Genomic DNA, 21,186 nt, shown 5'->3' on the forward strand with positions numbered 1-21,186 from the left:
GGCGGCTGCACTAGAGATTCTTGGCTTTGGCCCTGTACATCATGCGCTACAAATCAACGAACCACGGGAGTGGTACGAATGGGGCCGAGCCGCTTGGTGCAACATGCCGTTTTTGCGGAGCCGTCTCACGGGACCACCATTCTATATCTCTCCATACGACACTCTCCTTCCCTGGACCCGTGCCAACTGGGATCGACTTATCGGAGGGTATCGGGCAACAACCGATTTGACCAGCATGTTCAGCGAGAACCTGTTTCAAGCTTACCCGGAGGCCCGAGTGATCCTGGTAGAACGGGACGTAAACGCATGGGCAGACAGTGTGGCTACTATATTCATCGATACCCTGTTTTTCGGCTTTCAACGCTTGATTCTTTGTACCCTAGGGCCGTGGGTGGGAGCGCCGAGAGCGAGTGTGGTTCGGGATACGATGGTCGGGTTCTTGCAGGCGGATACGAAGGCCGGAACTCGGAGGCGTTTACCAGTTGTCCATAAGCAGCATCATGAGATGGTGAAGGCGCTTATTCCGGCGGAACAGCTCCTCGTGCTTCGGCTAGATGAAGGATGGGAACCACTTTGTAGGTTCTTGAGCGTTCCGGTCCCGAATGTTCCTTTTCCTAGGGTAAACGAGAAGGACTCGATAATGAGACTAGGGAAGAAGAGGGCAAGGGAGATCATTGTTGAGCTGTTGAAGAGATTGGGGCTCTTCTTGCTGATTATTTGTATCACGGGTTTGGTAGTCGCCCCTCGGACCAGAGCAAGGTTGTCAAATCTGCTGCAGCCTTGGAAGGGTTAGTGTGCGCCAGGTATTGCGAACGAGGTGTATACTTGTAGCCGCCATGACCGTTAGCACGCGCAACTGTGACCAAAGTCTGGATGCTTGCCTTGTGCAACTTTCTTCATAGTGTACCCAGGCAGATGTAACATAAATAGATCCCTGGAAATAACGTTGATGACATCAATGGCATATGTCGAACTGCTAGTTACACCCAAGGTCACACCAGCACGACTCTCAAGGTCGCAAGCCAACTTTTGCTCCATGCAAATTGATCATGGTCAAGGCCAGATGTTCTTTCCAGTCGTGAATATCATGACTCTCGATTTTGGTGAACTCTTGGCATAGTCGAATTGTGGTGTAGCTTGTGGTAGCCAAGGCCAACTCTGTAGAGGACATTTAGCCCATGAAATTGTCAATATGAGGGTGAGGTTGGAAGACATACGCTGGCCTAAACAAGTCCTTGGTCCTCCACCGAATGGCAGGTATGCCCATCCAGGTCTTACACCTGTGCTACCAGTGTCTGGATCATCCATCCGTCGTTCGGGCCGAAATTTCTCAGCATCGTCGCCGTAGATGTCCTTAGATGCATGGTAAACTTGGTCCAGGACACTAATTCACCTTTTTGGACAAAGATTGGTGCGGTGCCGTCCGGGCCGCCACCCATGGGGAGGATAGTGTTTTCCGTGGCTTCTCGCCGAAGGGACGGAACAACAGGATAGAGCCTCAAGGTTTCGCTTATCACCGCCCGCACGTATTTGACGTCTTTGGTGTGACCATACGTGGGACACTGACCGTTTCAAGTAGCGACATCCTCCTGAAGCTTGCGCCACAAATCCGGCCGCTTGCTAAGTATGAACCAGATATTGGTTAGAAGCGATGCAGTGGTGTCCCGACCTGCGAGGAGGATATTGAGTAACTCGCTCCGGATGCGGACACGATCGTCGGTTTGCCGAACGAGTCCCTCCAGAACCACGGGGCGCTGCGTGTCTTCCACGTCTCGGTTGCCATTCTTCAGCTGGGAATACCTGGAGAGTCCTTTTTCGACGTAATGGTCGACGAAATCCTGAACGAACTCAGTGTCTCTTTTGGCGTTCCTTGACTGGGGCATCAAATTATACAGCCAGCCTAGCTGGGAGCGTTTAGCTGCATCTGCCTGCGCCCGTGCAAAAGATTCTGCGAAACGCTTGCCCCTGGCCTCGGAGACGACATCAGTTGACTCGCCAAATAGCATCTCAGTAGCTGAATCCAGAGTTAAGCGAAAGAAGAGCTCGCTGAGATCCACGGTATCGCCGTTGCGGGGAATCTTGGCAAGGAGGCGCGAGACATGCTTCTCTAGCGACACGAAGTTCCTGACTTGCGAGCGATCGAAATATGGCCGGAGTGTCCTTCGTGAGTGCTGCCATTCAAGTCCATCTGTAGTGAAGATCCCTTTCCCCAGTAGAGGATGCAGGCCGCCCTTCCTTTGGCTAGTCAAGTTCCACTTCTTTTGGTCAGTGGCTAGGATAGTCTGTATGTTCTCTGGCTCAATGGTAATGTGCGTGTGGCGCCCAACTAGGTGTAGTTGAAGGGTATTTGTTCCAGCACGCTCGAATAGTTGGAGCAACCGTCCCTGCAGGTGTTGGTCGCGCAACGCCGCATAGTTCTCCATGATCGTGTCGAAGCCCCGTAAGCAGGACGACTGTGGGAGCCATGGCGCGCTTCGTACGCCGTGCTGGCGTTTTTGCGCCGCTCTCTTTCGGTGGAGAGCTAGCTCTTGGTGAATGAGACGGAAAATGAGAAAGAAAATCGCACAGACAACGATTCTTGCCGTCAGTGCTTGGCTGATTGCCATCCTGTAAACAGGTTTCTCTCCGCTTCTCAGCGTTCTAATCAGACAGGGGGTGGGGGGAGGAATCTGGAAAACCATATGGCGACCGCTGGCTGAACTGACTTTAGTCGAGTTTGATGCGGCATAGACCAACTCATAGGACCGGATGGTCCTGCGTCAGTGCCCAGCGGGACAGATATGTAGCAATTCCGGACCCAACAAGTGAAACCCAGGGGACCGAAGCGAGACAGCAAGATACACAACGATGATAACTGACCCGCCTAAACTGACCGGATGCATGATACTTCCTTGTTCTTGTCTTGAAGAGCTGAACCGCTTCGTATTGAAACTTTTGTGGATGTAGCCGCTGCCACAGGGGATGAGCGGGCGGGAGTGTTGGAAACTGCCGTAGCCAATGGTACTTGACGAGTAGCGCCGGACTGTAGGTGGTGGGCGGGGGCTAGATAGCGCGGCCTGTGAGGCTTAGAGAGTACCTATGTAACACTGCCGGCGGCGGCGGCGGCGGCGTCAAAGGTGTTGAACAGCTGGCAGCAGCAGCAGCAGCAGCGAGTGGTTGCACCGATGGGCCCCTGCCCGGTCAGAAAGCTGCGACGCACCGGGCTTCCTCTCGAGATGACATGACATGAGAGAATCGTGGCGTCTTTTACCAGCTTGCTGCGGCGTGGCCCAGTTCGCGCGAGATGAGGCTCATCTGGCATATTCCCATCAGCGTCCCCCGACGTTTACAGGAATTGGATGCGCATAATTCTGTCCCGAACCCCATATACAGTCTTCACGAAAAAGTCCTGCAGCTCCTGCCACCTGTATTACTTCCGGTGAACGTAGTTTGACAGCTGCTACTCCTAGGTGGGTTCTGCAAGCATGTCCTCCCCGTCTCACCGACATTGGCCTTGGCGTGAGTTACAGACTGACTGCAGGAAGCGTGCAATCTGCACATGGGTCAAGGGTGAACTGGGACATCAATTATTCGTATTCGCTTTCTAAGTTGTTTCCATGTATTGATCCTCTGAGCCAGACTCCGACTCTGATCGGAAGCCTTGTGATGCGGAGTCATTGGCTTCTTCCAGGGACAATCGATCGTATTTGCTGGCAAGGGCCTCCAATGAAGACACCTCTGGGTCGCCGTCGCGGCCAAGGATGGCCAACGGCCATTCCGACTGAATGTGATGGGCCACAAGTGGCTTGTTCTCATCAACTGGGTTCCACTGGGCGTGCCCTCGAACCACCGACATTTCATCGGGTGATAACCGATCGCAAAGAAGCCGATAGGTGGCGGCAGCCATGTGAATGTGCTGTCCTTGATCACGCAGGCCTTTAATGCTTAGGACAAGCGTAGAACGGGCGCTCTTGAGCATGTCGGGGTTCCCTGCCGAGCCGTGCAGGCGCTCCAACGCTGCCATTCCAAGCGTTGAGAGGAAGAGAAGCAAAAAGGCGTCGCAGAACTCGAAGCTATGTCGGATAAAGTACAATCGAGCGACCGTCTCCAGACGGCCGAGAGCGCTTAAGCCGCTCCCTGGCGCGGTTTTCGCCACATCTTCCTCGCCGGTCGGTGCAGGAGATACTGGAGACGGGATGCCTTCGACGGTCCGTATTTGTGTTAGGGCAAAGACTAAAGCCTGGTATTCCATGCTTTGCAGCTAAATTAGCTTCTGGAGGCGCACCCATACGTAGATTGGATTGGAGACTCACTGCAGCTTAAAATGCCATGGTAGGGCAATATTATCAGGGCCCAGTGAAGGTGGAAGGCTTGTGTACCAAAATTCAAGCCTGGAAAGAATTTGGCGCACACTCTCGGAAGTCAAGTACTGTGGTCCTTGAGAGTTTTTGTTGCCAAATTGTAGGATAGCGAGGTCATTGATGATGACCCTGAGCCTCGACACAGCACTGAACATGTGTCCCAGAGGCGATAGGAAAGAGGTTGGGTTTAAACTGTATCTCAGCACGAGGCCCCCATACCAAGATGGATGGCGGTCAGGGTCTGGCAGGGTCGATGCTGGCGGCGTCTTGATGATGGGGGCGCGGAAATAGTAGTAGCCCATCAACCTAGTTCAAACATCAGCGCTGCGGCGTGGTTCGCAGGGAATCTTAGGCCTACGTCTGCCAGTTGAACAGACACCATGCGGTGAAGTCGCGTGCGTGTCGTAATCGGGTACTGCGAATGTGTTTGTTGCCATCGAGCAGGCGAAGTTGCTTTGCCATCGTGACGGCCCTGACAAGATAGGGGAAGCCAATCTTGTCCATGCCATGCATGCTGTACGTGATGTGTAGAATTAGGGTCGCCTGCAAAGTTGGGAGGTCGAGTGTCGTATCCGCTTGAAGCTCCCATAGGCGTTTTGCCTCGGCGAGAAAGGAGTAGCCAACAGTCTTTGGGTTCCAAAACTGTTCGCGGTGGGGGAGGCCAATGAAACAGTGCTACATTTGTCAGCCCTCACACATCAATGGTTTGTTGCTCGGCTGCTTACCGATGCTTCGGCCAAGAGAGCGTTGACGAGAAGCGGAGAGCAAAAGCGTTTGTCGTTGTCGATGGCAGCTTGGAGGAATATGTCCTTGTTGAGCGCCGGGAAGGTCGGATATTCGTGTAGTAGGTAGGCGTGCAGCATCTTCCTCATGAGCCTATTGTCCGCCGTCACGGAGGTCCAGCGAGACAGCTCGATCTCCGCGAGACGATCATCGATGATGATGGCGGAGTGATATGGCTGCACGTACATGCCGTGATAGCGATGTATCCTGTCGTCGGGCCGCGGAGACGTGAGCTGTCCGAGTGTGGATTCGTCGTTGATGGTGAAGCCGTGGATTGGGGACCGGAGATAGGGGTTGTCTGGGGTCTGCAAGTAGGCAGGCATGTTGGCGGAGTACGGGAATTCGTATCGCCTCCGTGATTCGGGAACTAGGGATAGCTGGAGCAGAAGGTCGCCCTCCTTGATTTGACGCAGGACAGTGCTGACATCGGCTCCCAGCCGCAGTTTGTCGAGCACGGCGTGGGAATCCTGCTCGCTCATGTTCCTCAAGGCAGCATAGAGACGCTCGTGGTCTTCGATAGTCTGCTGCATCTCCGTAACCTTTCTCTTGAGCGCTTCCGAGTTGGTTTCGGAAGCGGTGGCCGAGACGTATTGGCAGTGGAGGCCGCGGTGAATGCATGAAGCACACTTGGGCCGCTGTCCGTTGCACTGTGGGTGGCGAGCGGTCAGCCAGGCCGTAACGAAGGCAGAGGCAGCGGCAGATGGCCGGCACCAAGGAATACACGTACTCTTGACTTGCGCTTGCGGCAGGGCTCACAGGCGACGGTGATGCCTATGCGGGCGCGGCGCGGGGGCAGCGGACGAGAGGGTGGGTGCATGGGCTGGCCAGGACGAGGAGCTGCCATGGCCAAGGAGCGTAGGGCCGCGGGGACCTCGTCTGACGTGTCACTCGACATGTTGGCATGGTGGAACGAGGTTGTCGCCGGGTGCCAGCCTCTCTCACGATTCGAGTCGACTCACGTCGTCGACGACCCCTGGCCGAGCAGGCGAGAGGTTTGCCGGGGAGGGGGAACAAGGATGGGAATTCTACTTTGCCATGTTGTCGTGGTTGAGGAAAACGGGTTTGGGGGACGCGGCGTGCAAGGTGGTGGTGGCCCCTACTGGGTCCGGGCCCCACTACGTCATTCTAAGGCAGGAACAGTCAAGGCAGATTCTGCGATGCCATTGGCCGGACTGGCAAGTTGGGATCGGAAGGGACGGCTGGCGGGGTGAACCCTGGCAAAGGCGGAAGGAAAGAGCAGTGAACCGTGAACCCTTCTTTCCGGTCCTGCCTTGGTTGCCCACTTGCCAGGATTGGCGACTGTCGCTCGCGCTGACTGGATACCGGGTGGTGAGCTCTGTGCACGCGCCATCCATTTATTACCTTATCAACCAAACCACCCTGGCTTTCCATCAAGGTTTGTCCTCTTTGTCCCCATGCTGGATGTATCCATCATTCATCCACGCATGGCTCCTCCAACACACGGCTCCCACTGCCGCCGGCTGCCAGCTGCCAGCACTGCTCCGTATTTTGCGCTCGCTTACGAAACGCGGTCGATGGTGGCCGAACCAAGCAGGGCTCGCATTTCGTCCACTCGAACGTGATGCCCAGCCGGAATAAGGCACTGGAAGTACAGCACCGAGCCGCCATGTACTTCGTATACTGTACGTGCCCAGGGGATGGGGAGAAATCACATTCCACAACTCGGAACAGGCCTCGTCACCGAACATGCGGGCCGGTGACACGGCATACTCGCCCGGCTCCTGTCCGCTTCGTGAGCGAAGTTCCAATTTGAACCAACATGAAGTTGACTCCATGTCAGCGCCAGCAATCAGCTGCCCCGCAGGCGATGCAGCTCAGCGCCGGCCAATTGGCCCCTGACCGATACCAAGCGAGGCCTTTTTCAATGCGCCTGACTGCGCCTGACTGCCGGCGCAAAGGTATGATTTGCGTCGCCTTGAGAAGTTGCCTACGCGTTTCTTGTCCGGCATAGTGTGCAGCTAAACGTATGGCGCAAGGAAATTTACCTAGATGCCTGCGCAAGACAAGCGCCCGATATGCTTTGCACATGAAGCGGTCACACCGCCGCGCCGCCAAGCTGCGCCGGATCGGTTGCTATTACTCCGTGGCGCAGATGAGCGCGTTTTTGTTTCTTCGGACAATCAATGGCTAGCACGCGAGGTGTTCTCTCGAGCGCATGGCCATGATAAGCGGATACGACATTATCTGCTTCGCATTTGCAAGTGTTGCACGGAGGCATGGTTGCACAGTCACACCTTTGAGGGAAGGTTGACTACCAACGGCGCGCACCGGCACATCTGGACCGAGCCCATATGTACGAAGGACGTATGCACACCTTTGTGACCCTGCATACGAGGAGTTTGCTGTCGACGGCAGCGAGCATCTTCATCAGAGGCACGGATGAACATCCTGAACGCAATGGCCGTCGTGCAACCATGCTGCTCAGTGCTGAACATGAGCATGTGGCATGTTCCAGGCAGGGCGACGCCGATGGCGAGCGGTCAGCCCCCAAATGCGAGGTTTCGTCGTTGCGGGCGTCGGAAACCTTCGACCTGTGACAACGGTTGGACGCCACGCAAGCCCTGTCGCCGCCGACAGCACAAGTCATGATGGGCACGGAGCGTGTGGCGTGTTGGTTCGGGGGTCTGGGGCATCATGTCATCCGCCGATCACCCGCCCGTCGCACTCACTGTCTTTTGTCTGTTTGACGACACTGTCAATCAATTCAGGCTGTTGACCGTTGGCAGCCGATCCGTGTGGTCGTTGCTGCCCGTCGCCGGGATTGTGCAGCAAAGGCACGGCATCCTTGCTGGCGAGAAGGGCTCTGCCGCCGGGAGCGCCGTGCATGAGAGAGGCCCGTCACAAGGACATTGCACCTGGTCCGACACACCCTCTCTCTCTCTCCTCGGTGCATGGTAGTCCCTTGGCGTTCGTAGTATGGGTGCTGGTAGTGTAGCTCGCTTGTTCCAAGAAAGGCCCGCGACGGTTGACGCTGAGCCTCCGATCCGACGTCGTGTTGCGTTGTTCGCGCGGCAACTGCTGCAGCCCAAATACAAAATTCAAGCTCCTGCCCACCCCTCAGCCTCAATGTCTCACCGCCCCGCCATTTGCGCGATGGCACCGTCACATGGGAGCATGGCAGGCCCGCCTCCACAGACTAATGCATCAACGACGGCGGCGCCATGATGAGTGATGCGCAAGTTGTTTTGATGCCAGACAACCACCCCAAAGCCATTGCGAATGACCCTGGTGGCCGTCGCTAGGTATTGTTGGGGGGATGACGAAGCTACCAGGAGGCTTGAAAGGAGGCGGGTACGAGTGATTTGTTCGAGCGGCACCAAGTACTAAGTGCTTACATGCCATGAAATGGGCCAACATCGACGGATAGGCGGGTGGTCGGGCGATGCACTGGCGTTGGCTGACTGCGTGCCCGAGTCGCTACACGGAGCAATCCATGGGGCTGCAGTGTTAGTACCACTGTGGACAATTTACTGCACAGTACCTGCACGATAGCTTTCAGTGGTGCATCCCATTTTTGGTCGGCAGCACCTACCCGTGTGGCCAGGTACACAAGGTAAGGTGGGCCATGGAAGGGTGTGCTGTTGGTTCAGCATTAAGGGTCCCTGGTGCCCCTCAGTGATATTTTGCGTGAATGGCGATTCATGTTAGGCCTGTCTGTGTTGCGTGGGGCGCCTGAGGTGCTTGGCTTGGCTGCTGCACACGGCGCGGGGACAGTGGAGTGGTGGGGCCATCGATTTGACGTTCAGGGTGCGAGGCACTTTACGGCCCTCCAGCCTCCCTCCACTGAGTACCTCCACTGGATGTAAGTACTAGAGCCCTAGCGGATAAATGGTCCTGCTTGTCCGCTGCGTCACCAACGCCGTTCTCGTCGTCTTGTCCAACCTCTCGTTGCTCCGTCGCCTTTGCCTCTCTGCCCGCGACTGCCCTCGTTCGCCCCAAGTCCTCGCTCTCTCCGGGCGGGTGCTGACTGACTGCCGCCACCGCGAGACGACATCATCGTTGTCGTCGACCACGGCCGCACGTCTTTGTCTCTGCGCGCTGCCCTGCGCCGCCAGTTGGAGCAGCGCCGCCGCGTCGATCTGAACCGGCTGGGGCATCTCCCCCACGCGCCTGTCTCACAATGTCCACCACCATCGCCTCGGCCGCCGTGTCTATTGCGACAAAGACGCTGACCGTTACGGCGGCTGCGACCAGTGCTGGAGGTGATGCGAACCGAGCCCCTCCACAAGGCGGCGTCCTCGAGGGCGCTAACCCCTCCAAATACGACCCTGGCAACCCCATCATCCTCTTCATCATCCAGACATGCCTCATCGTCATCGTCTGCCACGTCCTCCACTGGCCGTTGGCCAAGATTCGCCAGCCTCGCGTCATCGCCGAGGTTGTCGGCGGTATCATCCTCGGGCCCTCGGTCATGGGCCACGTCCCAGGCTTTCGCGAGGCCATCTTCCCCAAGGCCTCCCTCTCCAACCTAAACCTCGTCGCCAATCTCGGTCTGGTGCTCTACCTCTTCCTCATCGGCCTCGAAACCGACGTCCGCTTCCTCATTAGCAACTGGCGTGTTGCCACTTCTGTCGCATTTGCCGGCCTCGCGCTGCCCTTTGGCTTGGGCTGCGCCCTGGCCTGGGGTATCTACCATGCCTTCCGCGATGATGCCGGCATCAAACCCATCAACTTCGAGGTTTACATGCTCTTTATCGGCATTGCAATTGCCATTACGGTGCGCCCTCTGCTCTTCGCTATGGTCCTTGCGCGCCGCCGCTAACATTGATCAGGCTTTCCCCGTGCTCTGCCGCATCTTGACGGAGCTCAAGCTCCTCGACACATCCGTCGGTGTCATTACCTTATCGGCAGGCGTCGCCAACGATGTCGTCGGTACGCTTGCAAGCCTGGTTTCGCGCGACGACATAAGCTGACTCGGTCCGTAGGATGGGTTCTCCTCGCTCTTTGCGTTGCCCTCGTCAACGCAGGGAGCGGCCTCACGGCGCTTTGGATCTTGTTGTGCTGCTTGGGATTCATGCTCTTGCTCATGTACGGCGTCAGGCCAGCCCTGATCTGGCTTCTTCGCCGCACCGGAAGTATCGAGAACGGCCCATCGCAGGGTATCATCTCTCTTATTCTTATCCTCTGCCTCGCCTCCGCCTTTTTCACAGGCATCATTGGCGTTCACGCCATTTTTGGTGGCTTCATGGCCGGTCTCATCATCCCGCGCGAGAACAGGTTCAACATTCGAGTGACGGAGAAGCTCGAGGACCTCATCGGTGCCATCTTCCTGCCGCTTTACTTTACCTTGTCCGGCCTCAACACGAACCTTGGCCTGCTCAACTCCGGGACAGCCTGGGGCTACGTCTTCGCCACCACCATTGTCGCTCTGCTCAGCAAGATCATCGGCGCGTCCGTCGCCGCCCGATATACCGGCATGGTGTGGCGAGAGTCCTTTTCCATTGGTGTATTGATGAGCTGCAAGGGCTTGGTCGAACTGATTGTGTTGGTATGTCTTCCTGCTCAACGTCCCAAAGTAGCCCGCACTGACCAGCACAGAACATTGGCTTGAGTGCAAACATTCTAAGTACCCGCACGTTTACCATCTTTGTTGTCATGGCACTTCTCACGACCTTTGCGACGACCCCTATCGTCTCTGTCCTCTACCCTCCGTGGTATCAAGTCAAGATTGCAGCCTGGAGGCGTGGGGAGATTGACTGGGACACGGGGGCACCAATCTCGCCTTCGGACACGGATGAGTCAACCAAGAGACAAGCTTCGATGAAGAGGGTCGGCCGACTGCTGGTATACCTCAGACTCGATAGCATGCCCACGATTCTCAATCTCCTGTCGCTGTTCGGTGGCTCCTCCGCGCCACAGGCCTCCACCCGCTCTGAAGAGGACCACCCAATTGAGCCCGTGACCGACAACTCGGTCTTGTCCAGTAGCCCAACTAAGGCAGTCTGGGCTCACGGATTGCGGCTTGTACAGCTCACCGACCGAGATTCCTCCGTCATGACTGTATCCCAAGTTGCAGAGTACAGCAGGCACGATCCCATTGTCAACACGTTCCGTACCGTCGGTCAGCTCCACCACCTCGCCGCCTCGGGCGAGGTGGGCGTCATGCCCGAGACGCGATTCGCCGAGGCACTCGTTACAAAGGCAGCCAAAATGTCGTCAGATCTCGTCCTCCTTCCTTGGAGTGAAACGGGCGGCATTGGCGACTCGCCGGTTCTGTCCTCAGCAACGGTAGAGGACAAGATGGCATCTTCATACGGAACTTTTGTGCGGTCGGTCTTGGAGTCGCATGACCACAACATTGCCGTCTTCTTCCCCCGCAGCGATGACGCCGACAACAAGGACAAGATGGCAGAGCGAGCCAAGCTCACACGACAGTATTCCATCAGCCACATGAAGGAAGACATGCCGGCTGCTCCCCAGGCCAACAAGCCGTACCACATCTTCCTCCCGTACTTTGGGGAGGAGGACGACAAGCTGGCTCTTGTTCTCGTCCTGCAGCTCTGCGAAAAGTCCAATGCTACGGCGACAATCATGCAAATCACCACTCATAATGAACCCGGAACAGCATCGTCTGGAGCCGCCGAGGATTTCTTCGACCTGGCTGCAGACAAGCTCCCCGCTGAGGCGGCTACTCGCGTCAAATTTGAGCGTTCCAACGGACCGACGACCATGGAAGAGCTTATTCAACACAGCACCGCCGATGCCAACGCAGACGAGTCCAAGTCCCAGAGACTCATTGTTGTCGGTCGCAGCAGCGGCGCCAAGATGGACGTGGGAAAGCTGACGCACAGTATGAGGGAAGAGTTGAGGAGTTGCCTGGGCGCGGTTGCTGGCCATTTCATCACGGGCGGCGTGCGGGCGGACCTGATGGTTGTGCAGTCCAAGAAGGTTGTGGAGAGCACTTGAGAATCATGATACCACGAAGCTTGTTTGCACATATGCATGGCTGCGCCGTAAGTTTGAATTTGTGATGAGAATTTGTTGTTCATGTATAAAGTATGGCGCGCATATAGCATGTACAACCACGTTAGTATCAGGCCTAGGTTTGCGAGGAGGGTTGATCAAGACGGCAACAGGATGAGCATCATTAGCATCTGAGTCATGGCCCTCGTTATTTCTTGCGTCTCGAGTGGATTAATTCTCAAAACCTTTGGAATTCCAAGAGGCCCCATAGCTCTCACTCTTTCGGTATTGGGTAGCAATAGCTTGAGGCTTATACGTAATCAATTGAGCTGCTGTGCGGCCAACACAATGGTAAACGCTTTGGCCAATGCAGGGGTATATGACACTGCGGTTGTGACATTGCGTTTCATTGCACACACGTCATCGTGCCGGTGGTACTGTATTCACCTGGAAGGACAATAGCTGCTCACGTGGAGCCCAATGCCATTCATGCGAGTCGAGCCAAAACGCCTCCAACCCGGCTGCATCGTGGCCCGTGCGAAACGGCGAGCGGGCCGGCCCGCCACGGTGGAAATAGCGTGGCTTGGCGGAGCTGCAAAAGGAGGTTGCCATGTACGTAACGTAACGGTGGTTGTTGGCGATTTGCATGGCGGAGTAACTTGGGGAAATCGGGTTGCTATGTCACTGAAGAAACAACAAAAGGAGATGTTTGGGCTGCCATTAACAGGATGCGAGGACGGTTATGCAGTTGGGACTACAGTGGTATGGGAGACAACGTGGATATATGCGACTTTAATGACTGACTATATCTATGACAGCCGACTCTTGGGGTTTGCAAGACCTTGCCCCCTTTCGGCCAATCGTCGAGGCCGAGCAAAGAGCAAGCCGACGTCGAATTGTAAATGGCCTTTGATTACATGATTGATACATACGTTCTTTGATTGTCTATAATGAATGGAAGGGGGGCGTCGCCTGGTGTGCCGGCCGGTCACCAGGTGTGCAGCCCTCCACCTAAGCCGCCTTGACGGTGTCGTCCTCGTTGCTGTTGGCCCGCTCGTGGGCGCTGACGGAGCCCAAGCGGCCATGCACGGCGAAGTCGTCCTCGCCGCTGAGCTCCTCGAGGGTCTTGCGGGCCGTCTCGGGGATGAGGAGCGTGGTGAAGCACCCCAGAAGCATGAAGAGGGCGTAGATCTCCAGCACGTGGTCCATCCAGGGGGTGTCGCCCGACTTGACGGCGCCGTGCGTGCGGAGCGTCGAGATGGCACCCTGGCCGATGATGGAGCCGATCTTGCCCGAGGCGGCGGAGATGCCGTGCGAGGTGGATCGGTAGCGCGTGGGGAAGACTTCACCGGGGACGATGAAGGTTGTCGTGTTGGGGCCTGTGGGAGTTGAGGGGCACATGTCAGCATTGACTGTTTTTTTTTTTTTTGCTACGAGAGCGACGGGCGAGGAAGCAGACAAAGCGACGTACCAAAGTTGAAAAAGAACTGCGCCAAGACATAGATGGCAAGCAGACCGTTCTTGGAAATGCTGTGATAGGCGAATCCCATGACGATGAAGAGGATGGTCAAGATGATGAAGCCGCCGAGCTGAATCTTCTTGCGGCCGAGCGTGTCAATGGTGGCAACCGAGACCCAGTACCCAGGCACGGCACCGGCCAGGACGATGATGAGGTTGCCAATGGCCGTGTTGTATAGGAACTCGTACACGTTGTGGACGTTGTTGGTGGAGAAGCCAATGGCCTCGAGGATGACGCCGTTGTTGAGCGACAGGCCGTAAAAGGCGACGTCGAGGCAGAACCACGAGCCGGCGGTGCCGAAGAGGAGCAGGAAGTTCTTGGGCTTGCCGTAGTGGCGGCGGAAGTCGGCCCAGCTGGCCTTGGGCACCTCGAGGTTGTCCTTGGCGGCGCGCGAGGTGGCGACCTGGGCCATGGCGTCGGGGTCGCCCTCGCGCTTGCCCGACATGTAGGCCTTGACGTCGTCCTGGGCCTTTTCAACGTCGCGGGCGACGTCGAAGGTGTAACGGGGCGTCTCGGGGATGGTCAGACGGACTATGCTTTGTTAGTGAGACTTTTGGGAACAGAAGCACATGACAGTTTCCGTTTATGAATCTCATCAGGGAGAGCACGAGAGAGGGACGGAATGACGTACAGTACAGCGCGATGCAGGCAGGGACGGCGCCGAAACCGATGAGGGTGCGCCACATCTTGTCGACGGCGACCTGGCAGTCGCCCGTGCAGGCCTTGACCGAGGCGGCTCCCTCGAGTGAACCCCTGAAGCCGAGGGTGACGAAGAGCATGACGAAGGCGGCGCAGAGCTGGCCCATGCCCTGCATGGCAAACACGGCAGCCATCATGGCACCACGCCACTTTGTGGTCGCGAACCTGTCGTCCGTGTGTCAGCACCACCACTTACACGGGGCCTCTATTATCATGACTCCTGCAAGTACGGACAAGCAAGCAGTGTGATGTGACTTACTCGGAGGTGATGATGGACGAGAGCGGGTAATCACCACCAATGCCCACACCCATGATGACGCGCCAAAAGATGATGAGCCCGATGATGTCGCACGAGGGCGAGCCGCTGGTGAGCGCCTGCCCGATGGTCGCGAAGATGATGACGATGAGTTCCAGACCATACATGCGCTTACGCCCCACCAAGTCGGCGAGGAAACCAAAGCCCAGCTGTCCGACGACGGTGCCGGCCGAGGTGGCGAGCTTGATGGCGTTGTCGGAGGTGGTGGGCATCTTGCCGACGCCCGGGTAGTAGACGATGCCGAGCATGATGGTGAGCAGCGAGGCGGTGAAGATGTCGTACGAGTCGGTGAAGAAGCCCACGCCGGCGACGACGCAGGCGCGGACGTGGTACCACCCGAACGGCGCCTTGTCGACCTCGGCGAGGGCGAGGCGTCGCCGCTCGTTGAGGTCGGCGACGTGCGTGAAGTCGTTGTGGAAGTTGTGGTAGGCCGAGTTGCCGCCGGCGGTCCTGGCGACGACCTGCTGCCGCGCGGGCGGCGAGGTAATGTTGGTCCCGTTCTCTGCCATTATTGTTGTTGTTCACCCTTATGTTCGTTTACTTCACGTCACAGCTCTCGTCGAGCAATAAAAGGGCTCTGGCAAGAGCGGGCGACGCGCTCAGCAAGTGAGAAAGAAGTGAAGCAGCAGTAGTAAAAGAGAGGACGAGGCGCGCCAAGACGGGGGGGCCAAGACGGGAGGAGCAGCGGCCAGGATCTATATACAGCCTTCTCTATTCCCGGAGCACGGCATGGATTCCTTGGGACAGGGAGGGCATGAACCGGACCCAGGGAAATCGGGGCGCGACATGGACGGTGGATGGATGCTGCTACGACTTACTAGTACATGTAGAAACGGCTCACCAGGGGCCAAGAGGGATAACGGATGCCGGTGCCGAGCTGGGCAGGCAGGCCATGGGAGACTTGTGCATCACATCGTTAGAAGGAGGCGCCACGGGCGGAGACGGGTATTCTGGCCTCACGCTTGATGGGGCTAAGGAGCAGCTCCGGTGGGCTGAAAGTGTTAACCGGGGGGAAGGGGGTGTCTTCCTCTGGGCTAACGACTAGAAGGACATCTTTTCTCCAACCTCGTTCGTCCGCTAACGTACAGCACTCTCTGCCCAGGGCCAACCCTTGATGAGGCACGACGACGACCACCATGATGATGCATGCCTCACAATTGGGGGGCGAGGCGGGGACCTCAGTGGACCTGCTTTGCTGCTGCGCCAGGCAGGGAGCCCACTGCTCAAGTCGAAGCTGACACGCGAGAGGCGTGAGGCCGGCGGCCACTGAGGTTGCAGGAACGAGGTGTGGACGTCGAGAAAATCGTGAAGAGCCTGCGCAGCCAGGCGTAATCATCATGTCGACTTACACCAAACCGCACAGAGATGGTGACGGCCGAGGGATGTTGGAACAAACGAGCCAATCAGCGGGGCCGTGGCCGACACGTTGTCGAACCGGGCGCCGTGCTTGGCAAATCCGGGGGACCGGGGGGGGGGTTGGTTCTCTTCCGCCGGCGGTGGGGCCGAGGGGGGGGGGTGGCGACCGGCGCAACACTTTGTACTTAATTCCATCCACAACGGTGGGATGCATGGCGCTCCATCAGCAGCAATGCCTGCCTGCCTGCATGTGCAGATGAGAGGGAAGAAAAAAGGGACACCACATCTCCCCGATGCTGAAATGGATCCCTGGCATCAACCACTGAGAGCATGCATTGCATATTGTACATACTGTACATGTCCTGTTGTATGTACAGCCTGCCTACGGCGACCAGGGGGGAGCATGACGCCCATTTCCTCTTTGGGCGACCGAGATCTCTTTGTCTCCGACAGCTGCTCCCCACATACATACATAGGTATGCGAAGGAGAAAGCGCCCTGTCGGTGATGGGCTGCCTGCCGATGGCCCGGCTTGGCTTGGCCTCGACGGGCTGCGTAGAGCAGTAGCAGCAGCAGCAGGGCGTGCGAGGCGAACTCTGCTCTCGGTACTAATCTGCATGGCACGCCCGGTCTGTCTGATGCCAAGGAAGCTGGGCGATCAGCTCCCCGTCGCTCGGTGGCTTCGTGGGTGGCGCTGGGGAGCCTGGGACATGGTCGAGCATGGCGCCGCACTTTGCGCGGTGCGTACTGTACTATAGGTATGGCTCTCGAGGCGGCTTGAAAGCTGGTCACGGGCGAAGCTGCTCTCTCTAGTTGGGCGGCTTGCAAGGCGCAGGCACGGCAAATGACGCTTGACCCTCCATGAACGAACTGACGGCATGAGGGATGATGGATGACACAAGGTACATGAGTAGATATTTTGGCATGAAGCACTCACTGTACGTGGAGCAAGCACCATCTGAGGTTCTTGCTCAAAACCCAAACCCCTGTTGTCTCTCGATGGATGGGGTTCCACCGATGTGGCGGCCGGCCGCGCGACGCCGTTTCGGGCACCGCGACCCTGACATCCTTGGGCTCACTCCTTGTTTAGTTCGCCCGGGGTTCGACAACACAATGTGCGCCGCCAGACCGAGGGGCCCATCACGTCGACCGAACCAAAGAGAAAAACCAACGCCCCAGAACACGATGCAAGCACGTTGCAGCCGGGGTGCAAAGGGCATGACTCCGCCCGGCAACTTGGGTGCCGAGCAGACCCAGGCTGTGGATGCTCCGTGGCGCGCGCGCGTGGCATAATACAGCCTAGTCCGTACGTGTGGTCCCGCCAGACGCCGCTGCTGCTCTCGTCTCGGAGAGCTCTCTCTCTCTCACACACTTTTTGTTTGGTCTTGGTGCTGTTGGACTTATTGATACTACTAGCTAGCATGATGTATCAGCACCATCGTTGGGCGGCATGGCAGGTTGAGGCTGATTTGGGGCGGGCGGGCGGGCATGTGGAAGGGTAGCAGTCACACACACACACTCACACACACGCTCACTCATAAACAGTGAGACGATCACCCGTAAAACCACTTGTTCTGACAAGACCGCCCACGTGCGTCGACGTAGCATCGTTGTCGTCGCGTCGGCCGGACCCGCGATGTTGGATGTTCAGTTTCGCGTGTCGAGCCGACTTATCCGGACCTGGCGCACGTGTGCCAAGTACTACACTTTTTCTCATGGCTATTTTCTGAAGAAAAAAAAAAATTTGTTGCTGTTGTCTTGGTGCTTCTGTACGAGATCGAAAACTGGAAGGCTGCTGTCTTTGGTGGCGGGCTGGCAGTTGACTCTTTTTTTTGTAAAAAGTACATGCCTGGGACTCGGGAGCTCACCGTCAACCCACTGAAGAATACATCCACTCACTGGACAGCAGCTATCCATGGCTTCATCAACCTCCACCACCACCACCACCACCACCACCACCACCTCTTCCTCCCGCTCCACGACAACCACCCGCGTGCCTGCCATGGCAGCTACGCGCAGCAACAGCGCGCTCAAGTCACCCACCAAGCCGTCCTCCTCACAAACATCACCACCATCACCGTCACAATCACAGCCACAAGCAGCAGCAGCAGCTCCAGCAGCACCAGCAGACCAGCAAGACCCGCCCCCGCCGCCGCTCACCTACGAGGTCCTCACCACCGACGACGCCAAGCGCGACGCACTGCAGCTCGTCGCCGACAGCATCGCCCAGCAGCGGCAGGTCGCCTCGCTGGCCGTCATCTTCCACCCGGCGTGCCTCGTAGCCGTCGTCGCCGCCTGCGCCCTCGCCTGGCGGCACAATGCCGCGCGCGACGTCGGCACCGCCATGACGGCGTGCTCGGGGCTCGTCATCGCCTTTCTCGCCGCCGTGCGCATGCTCACCTCGCGCTACGTCAACCTCGCCGAGGCCTTTCGCTGGCGTGACTTTATCGCCCCGTCGCCCGCGTCGTCGGGCCAGGGTGGTGGGGATGAAAAGGAGGACCTCGTGCTGGCAGCGCGGTTCGGCGACGAGCTCATCGGCGCGCTGGTCCTGCGGCTGGTGTTCCCCGCCAACGCCACTGCCGACGACGGTGACGTCGAGAAGAAGGGGGGGGATGAGGAGGAGGATGTGAGGCTGACACGGAGAAGCAACAAGACCAACAAGGGCGTCGCAAAGAACAAGAGGTCAAAGCAGCAGCAGCAGCACGATGGCGACGGCCGCGCCGGCGCAACCCCGCAAGCCGGCCTCGTGCGCGCCTGGACGACCAAGCTCCGGTACCGCGGGCGCGGCGTCGGCGGCGACCTCCTGCGCTTCGCCGTGGTGACGACACGTAGCGCCTGCGGCGGCGGTGGCGACGACGTAGCCGCGCCCGTGTCCTTTGACGCCGCGCACGCCAACAGCGCGCTGCCGCTGCCCGACATGTTCAACCGGCCGTTCCGCGCGCGCGACGACAAGGCCCGCCGGGCGCTGGCGCACGCGCTGCGCGACTGCGACGCGGGCGACGGCAGCGCCTTTGCGTTTCGGTAGCAGCGGCAGCAGCAGCAGCAGCAGCAGCGGCAGCCCCTGGCGGAGAAGGGGGTCGGGAGGGACAGCGAGGTCTTGTTGATCTGGGTTCGCATCAAATAGTCTGGCGCCCGAACAGGAAACCCCTTGATATCATAGACATAATACACTAAATCCATCGGAATGCCTTCCTGCCTTGCTGTGAAAGGATCTTCTGCCGTGGTCCATGGACAGACAAGGCTGTCTGGACCCTGGGGTGACGAAATCAGCCAGCTCATCCAAGGGGACGATGCCAACACCGCGGGTTGCGCACATGCCTTTAGCCTTGGGGAGTTAACGGACACTCGCACTAACAAGATACCTATCCCAAGAAAGACAGGTAAGGAGGGCACATGACTAACATGTTCATATATCTCGACCACCGACAAGACTTACACAGAGGCCTCTTCCGCAACCACCCTTTACACATTCAACCTTGCCCCCCGTGCCGTGCCTTCACAACTCCTCTTGCCCCCTCTTCTTCGTCTCCCTCTCCTGCTCCCTCCGCCTCCTCTCCGCCGCCCTCCCCACCGCATACAACTCCCTCGGCCTCCCCCACGCATCGCAGCTCGCAAACCGCCACCGCCCGGCATGCACCGCGCCCACCGCATTCACCAGCGCCCAGCGCACCGGCGCGAGCATCGGCGGCCAGTCGGCGTTACCGCCATCGTTGTGCCCACGGTCCACGTTGAGGAGCAGCAGCGGCACCACGTCAAACGTGCCGCCGACAAGACCACCGCCGCCGCCGGCCACGGCGCCGACGCTGTTCGCGCGCCAGTTCAAGAGCGTCTCGGCCGCCACGGCGCGCTCCACGGTGTACCGCGGGGCAACGGCCGGGTGCGCGGATAGAGAGGCGAGGTGCGCGACCTCGTGGTGCAGGTTCTGCTCGAGGGGCGCGCGGAGGGCGGAGAGCAGCGAGAGGAGGGGTGCGGGCGCGTAGGCGGAGGCGTTGGCGGAGAGATGCGCGAGGTGTGCGTCTAGGGCTTGGATGTGCTCGACGAGGGACTCTGTGGGTGGGTGTAGTGTTTTCGTCGTTAGTGACTGGACTGAGGATATACGCGCTGTTGCTGTTGTTGTTGGTGGACGTTGTGGAACAGGCCCCCTTTTTGCCCATGTATTGATCGCGAGATTCAAGATGCGACGGTGACGGAGATGAAGAAGAAGAAAGAATGGAGGAAGGGGGAGAAGAGGAAAATAAGTAGAGAGGGACGCACCGTGTTCCTTGTACATGTCCCCCCACAGCGTGTTGTCGTGCAATATCGACGCCGTCTCCGGGAACAGCACCGCCTCCTCGTCGTCATGATGGCCCCTGAGGAACTTGACCCACGTGCGCGCGTAGCCGATGAAGTGCCTCGCCTCGTCCGGATCCTCATCGTCCTCGTCATCGTCATCGTCCTCGTCCTCGTCATCGTCATCGTCCTCGTCCTCGTCATCGTCGTCGTTCCCATCGTTCCCGCCATCTGCCGCCGTCTCGGTGGGAGGCAGCACGTGCGGCGCCTGCAGGACGATGGAGTTGTAGCCACGGATGAGCGCGTTGTGCAGATGCGCCAGGTGCTGCGCCGATGTGACGAACATGTCGTCCTCCTCCTCGTCGTCCTGGTAGTATGTTTCAAGACGCGGTTAGCCATTGATGCGAGCGCTCCGGCATGGGATCTGCGGCCCTCCCCCATGCCTTGTCTGCGGATCAAACAACACAACGGGCGTGACCTATATCCCATACGTTTTGATCTACAAACGTGGGTGGGAAACGCTGTCGGTTGTGGATGGGAGGTTTGACACACCTGTCCCTCCCACTGATGGTGCTGCTGCGTCGTCGTCGTCGTCGTCGTCGGCAACGGCACCGCCACCAGCTTCATCGGCTGATCCGCCCACTGCCTCACCGGCGGCGTCACCTCGTACGAGTACGGCGAGCGCTTCACCACGGCGGTGCCCCAAAACGCCGCCGTCGCCACAACCACCGAGAACCAGACCCGCGACATGATGATGATGATGATGATTGCCTGTGTGTTTCTGCTTCTTCGCCTTCCGGCCTGCTTGTACGTCGAGCAGAGGGACAGCTCACTCAAGTCATCAATAGGCAAAGCAAAGCATGCAACGCGAGACACGGGCGCTGCGGACGTTGCACAGGCAGATGGCCGTAACAAACAGAGCCTCGAGACGATTGAAGATTTGAAAAGAAATCTGCACGGACAAAGAGAGAGGAACGGGAA

The 21,186-nt window shown here is 58.1% G+C and overlaps 6 protein-coding genes across 6 annotated transcripts; 2 read left to right on the forward strand and 4 right to left on the reverse strand.

Annotated features, from left to right (window-relative positions):
• Positions 1-1,571: 1,571 nt before the first annotated feature.
• Positions 1,572-2,423, reverse strand: JDV02_009162 (uncharacterized protein; the record flags this gene model as incomplete). The annotated part of the gene is made up of 1 exon (XM_047990806.1): positions 1,572-2,423. One exon carries the CDS (start codon positions 2,421-2,423, stop codon positions 1,572-1,574), a length of 852 nt encoding a protein of 283 aa, XP_047846815.1.
• Positions 2,424-3,583: 1,160 nt separating this feature from the next.
• Positions 3,584-6,018, reverse strand: JDV02_009163 (uncharacterized protein; the record flags this gene model as incomplete). Its single annotated transcript, XM_047990807.1, has 5 exons — positions 3,584-4,232; positions 4,293-4,646; positions 4,699-5,015; positions 5,066-5,770; positions 5,851-6,018. The coding sequence occupies 5 exons, from the start codon at positions 6,016-6,018 to the stop codon at positions 3,584-3,586; spliced, it is 2,193 nt and encodes a 730-aa protein (XP_047846816.1).
• Positions 6,019-9,030: 3,012 nt separating this feature from the next.
• Positions 9,031-12,277, forward strand: JDV02_009164 (uncharacterized protein). Its single transcript, XM_047990808.1, has 4 exons — positions 9,031-9,861; positions 9,917-10,016; positions 10,070-10,632; positions 10,683-12,277. The coding sequence occupies exons 1-4, from the start codon at positions 9,265-9,267 to the stop codon at positions 12,048-12,050; spliced, it is 2,628 nt and encodes an 875-aa protein (XP_047846817.1). The 5' UTR covers positions 9,031-9,264; the 3' UTR covers positions 12,051-12,277.
• Positions 12,278-12,813: 536 nt separating this feature from the next.
• PHO5 (acid phosphatase pho5) lies at positions 12,814-15,374 on the reverse strand. Its single transcript, XM_047990809.1, has 4 exons — positions 14,525-15,374; positions 14,198-14,430; positions 13,519-14,097; positions 12,814-13,426 (listed from the first exon to the last, which is right to left on the reverse strand). Exons 1-4 carry the CDS (start codon positions 15,088-15,090, stop codon positions 13,059-13,061), a joined length of 1,746 nt encoding a protein of 581 aa, XP_047846818.1. The 5' UTR covers positions 15,091-15,374; the 3' UTR covers positions 12,814-13,058.
• A 2,324-nt stretch (positions 15,375-17,698) lies between these two features.
• Positions 17,699-19,117, forward strand: JDV02_009166 (uncharacterized protein). The gene has a single exon (XM_047990810.1). It carries the CDS (start codon positions 17,852-17,854, stop codon positions 18,959-18,961), a length of 1,110 nt encoding a protein of 369 aa, XP_047846819.1. The 5' UTR covers positions 17,699-17,851; the 3' UTR covers positions 18,962-19,117.
• A 315-nt stretch (positions 19,118-19,432) lies between these two features.
• JDV02_009167 (uncharacterized protein) lies at positions 19,433-21,018 on the reverse strand (the record flags this gene model as incomplete). The annotated part of the gene is made up of 3 exons (XM_047990811.1): positions 20,758-21,018; positions 20,191-20,572; positions 19,433-19,983 (listed from the first exon to the last, which is right to left on the reverse strand). Exons 1-3 carry the CDS (start codon positions 20,953-20,955, stop codon positions 19,433-19,435), a joined length of 1,131 nt encoding a protein of 376 aa, XP_047846820.1. The 5' UTR covers positions 20,956-21,018.
• Between the last annotated feature and the right edge of the window lie 168 nt (positions 21,019-21,186).

The sequence above is a fragment of the Purpureocillium takamizusanense genome, chromosome 9 (assembly GCF_022605165.1).
Source record: "Purpureocillium takamizusanense chromosome 9, complete sequence".
Taxonomy (NCBI): domain Eukaryota; kingdom Fungi; phylum Ascomycota; class Sordariomycetes; order Hypocreales; family Ophiocordycipitaceae; genus Purpureocillium; species Purpureocillium takamizusanense.

What these genes read in the sequence shown, in the direction of transcription:
- JDV02_009164 (XM_047990808.1), top strand. Translation starts at nt 9,265, where the DNA reads ATGTCCACCACCATCGCCTCGGCCGCCGTGTCTATTGCGACAAAGACG. An exon ending in CGTCGCCAACGATGTCGTCG is followed by an intron (nt 10,017 to 10,069) that starts GTACGCTTGCAA and finishes CTCGGTCCGTAG; the next exon opens with GATGGGTTCTCCTCGCTCTT. An exon ending in TGGTCGAACTGATTGTGTTG is followed by an intron (nt 10,633 to 10,682) that starts GTATGTCTTCCT and finishes TGACCAGCACAG; the next exon opens with AACATTGGCTTGAGTGCAAA.
- PHO5 (XM_047990809.1), bottom strand. Translation starts at nt 15,090, where the DNA reads ATGGCAGAGAACGGGACCAACATTACCTCGCCGCCCGCGCGGCAGCAG. An exon ending in TGCCTGCATCGCGCTGTACT is followed by an intron (nt 14,098 to 14,197) that starts GTACGTCATTCC and finishes AACAAAGCATAG; the next exon opens with TCCGTCTGACCATCCCCGAG. An exon ending in GCAGTTCTTTTTCAACTTTG is followed by an intron (nt 13,427 to 13,518) that starts GTACGTCGCTTT and finishes CAACTCCCACAG; the next exon opens with GCCCCAACACGACAACCTTC.
- JDV02_009166 (XM_047990810.1), top strand. Translation starts at nt 17,852, where the DNA reads ATGGCTTCATCAACCTCCACCACCACCACCACCACCACCACCACCACC.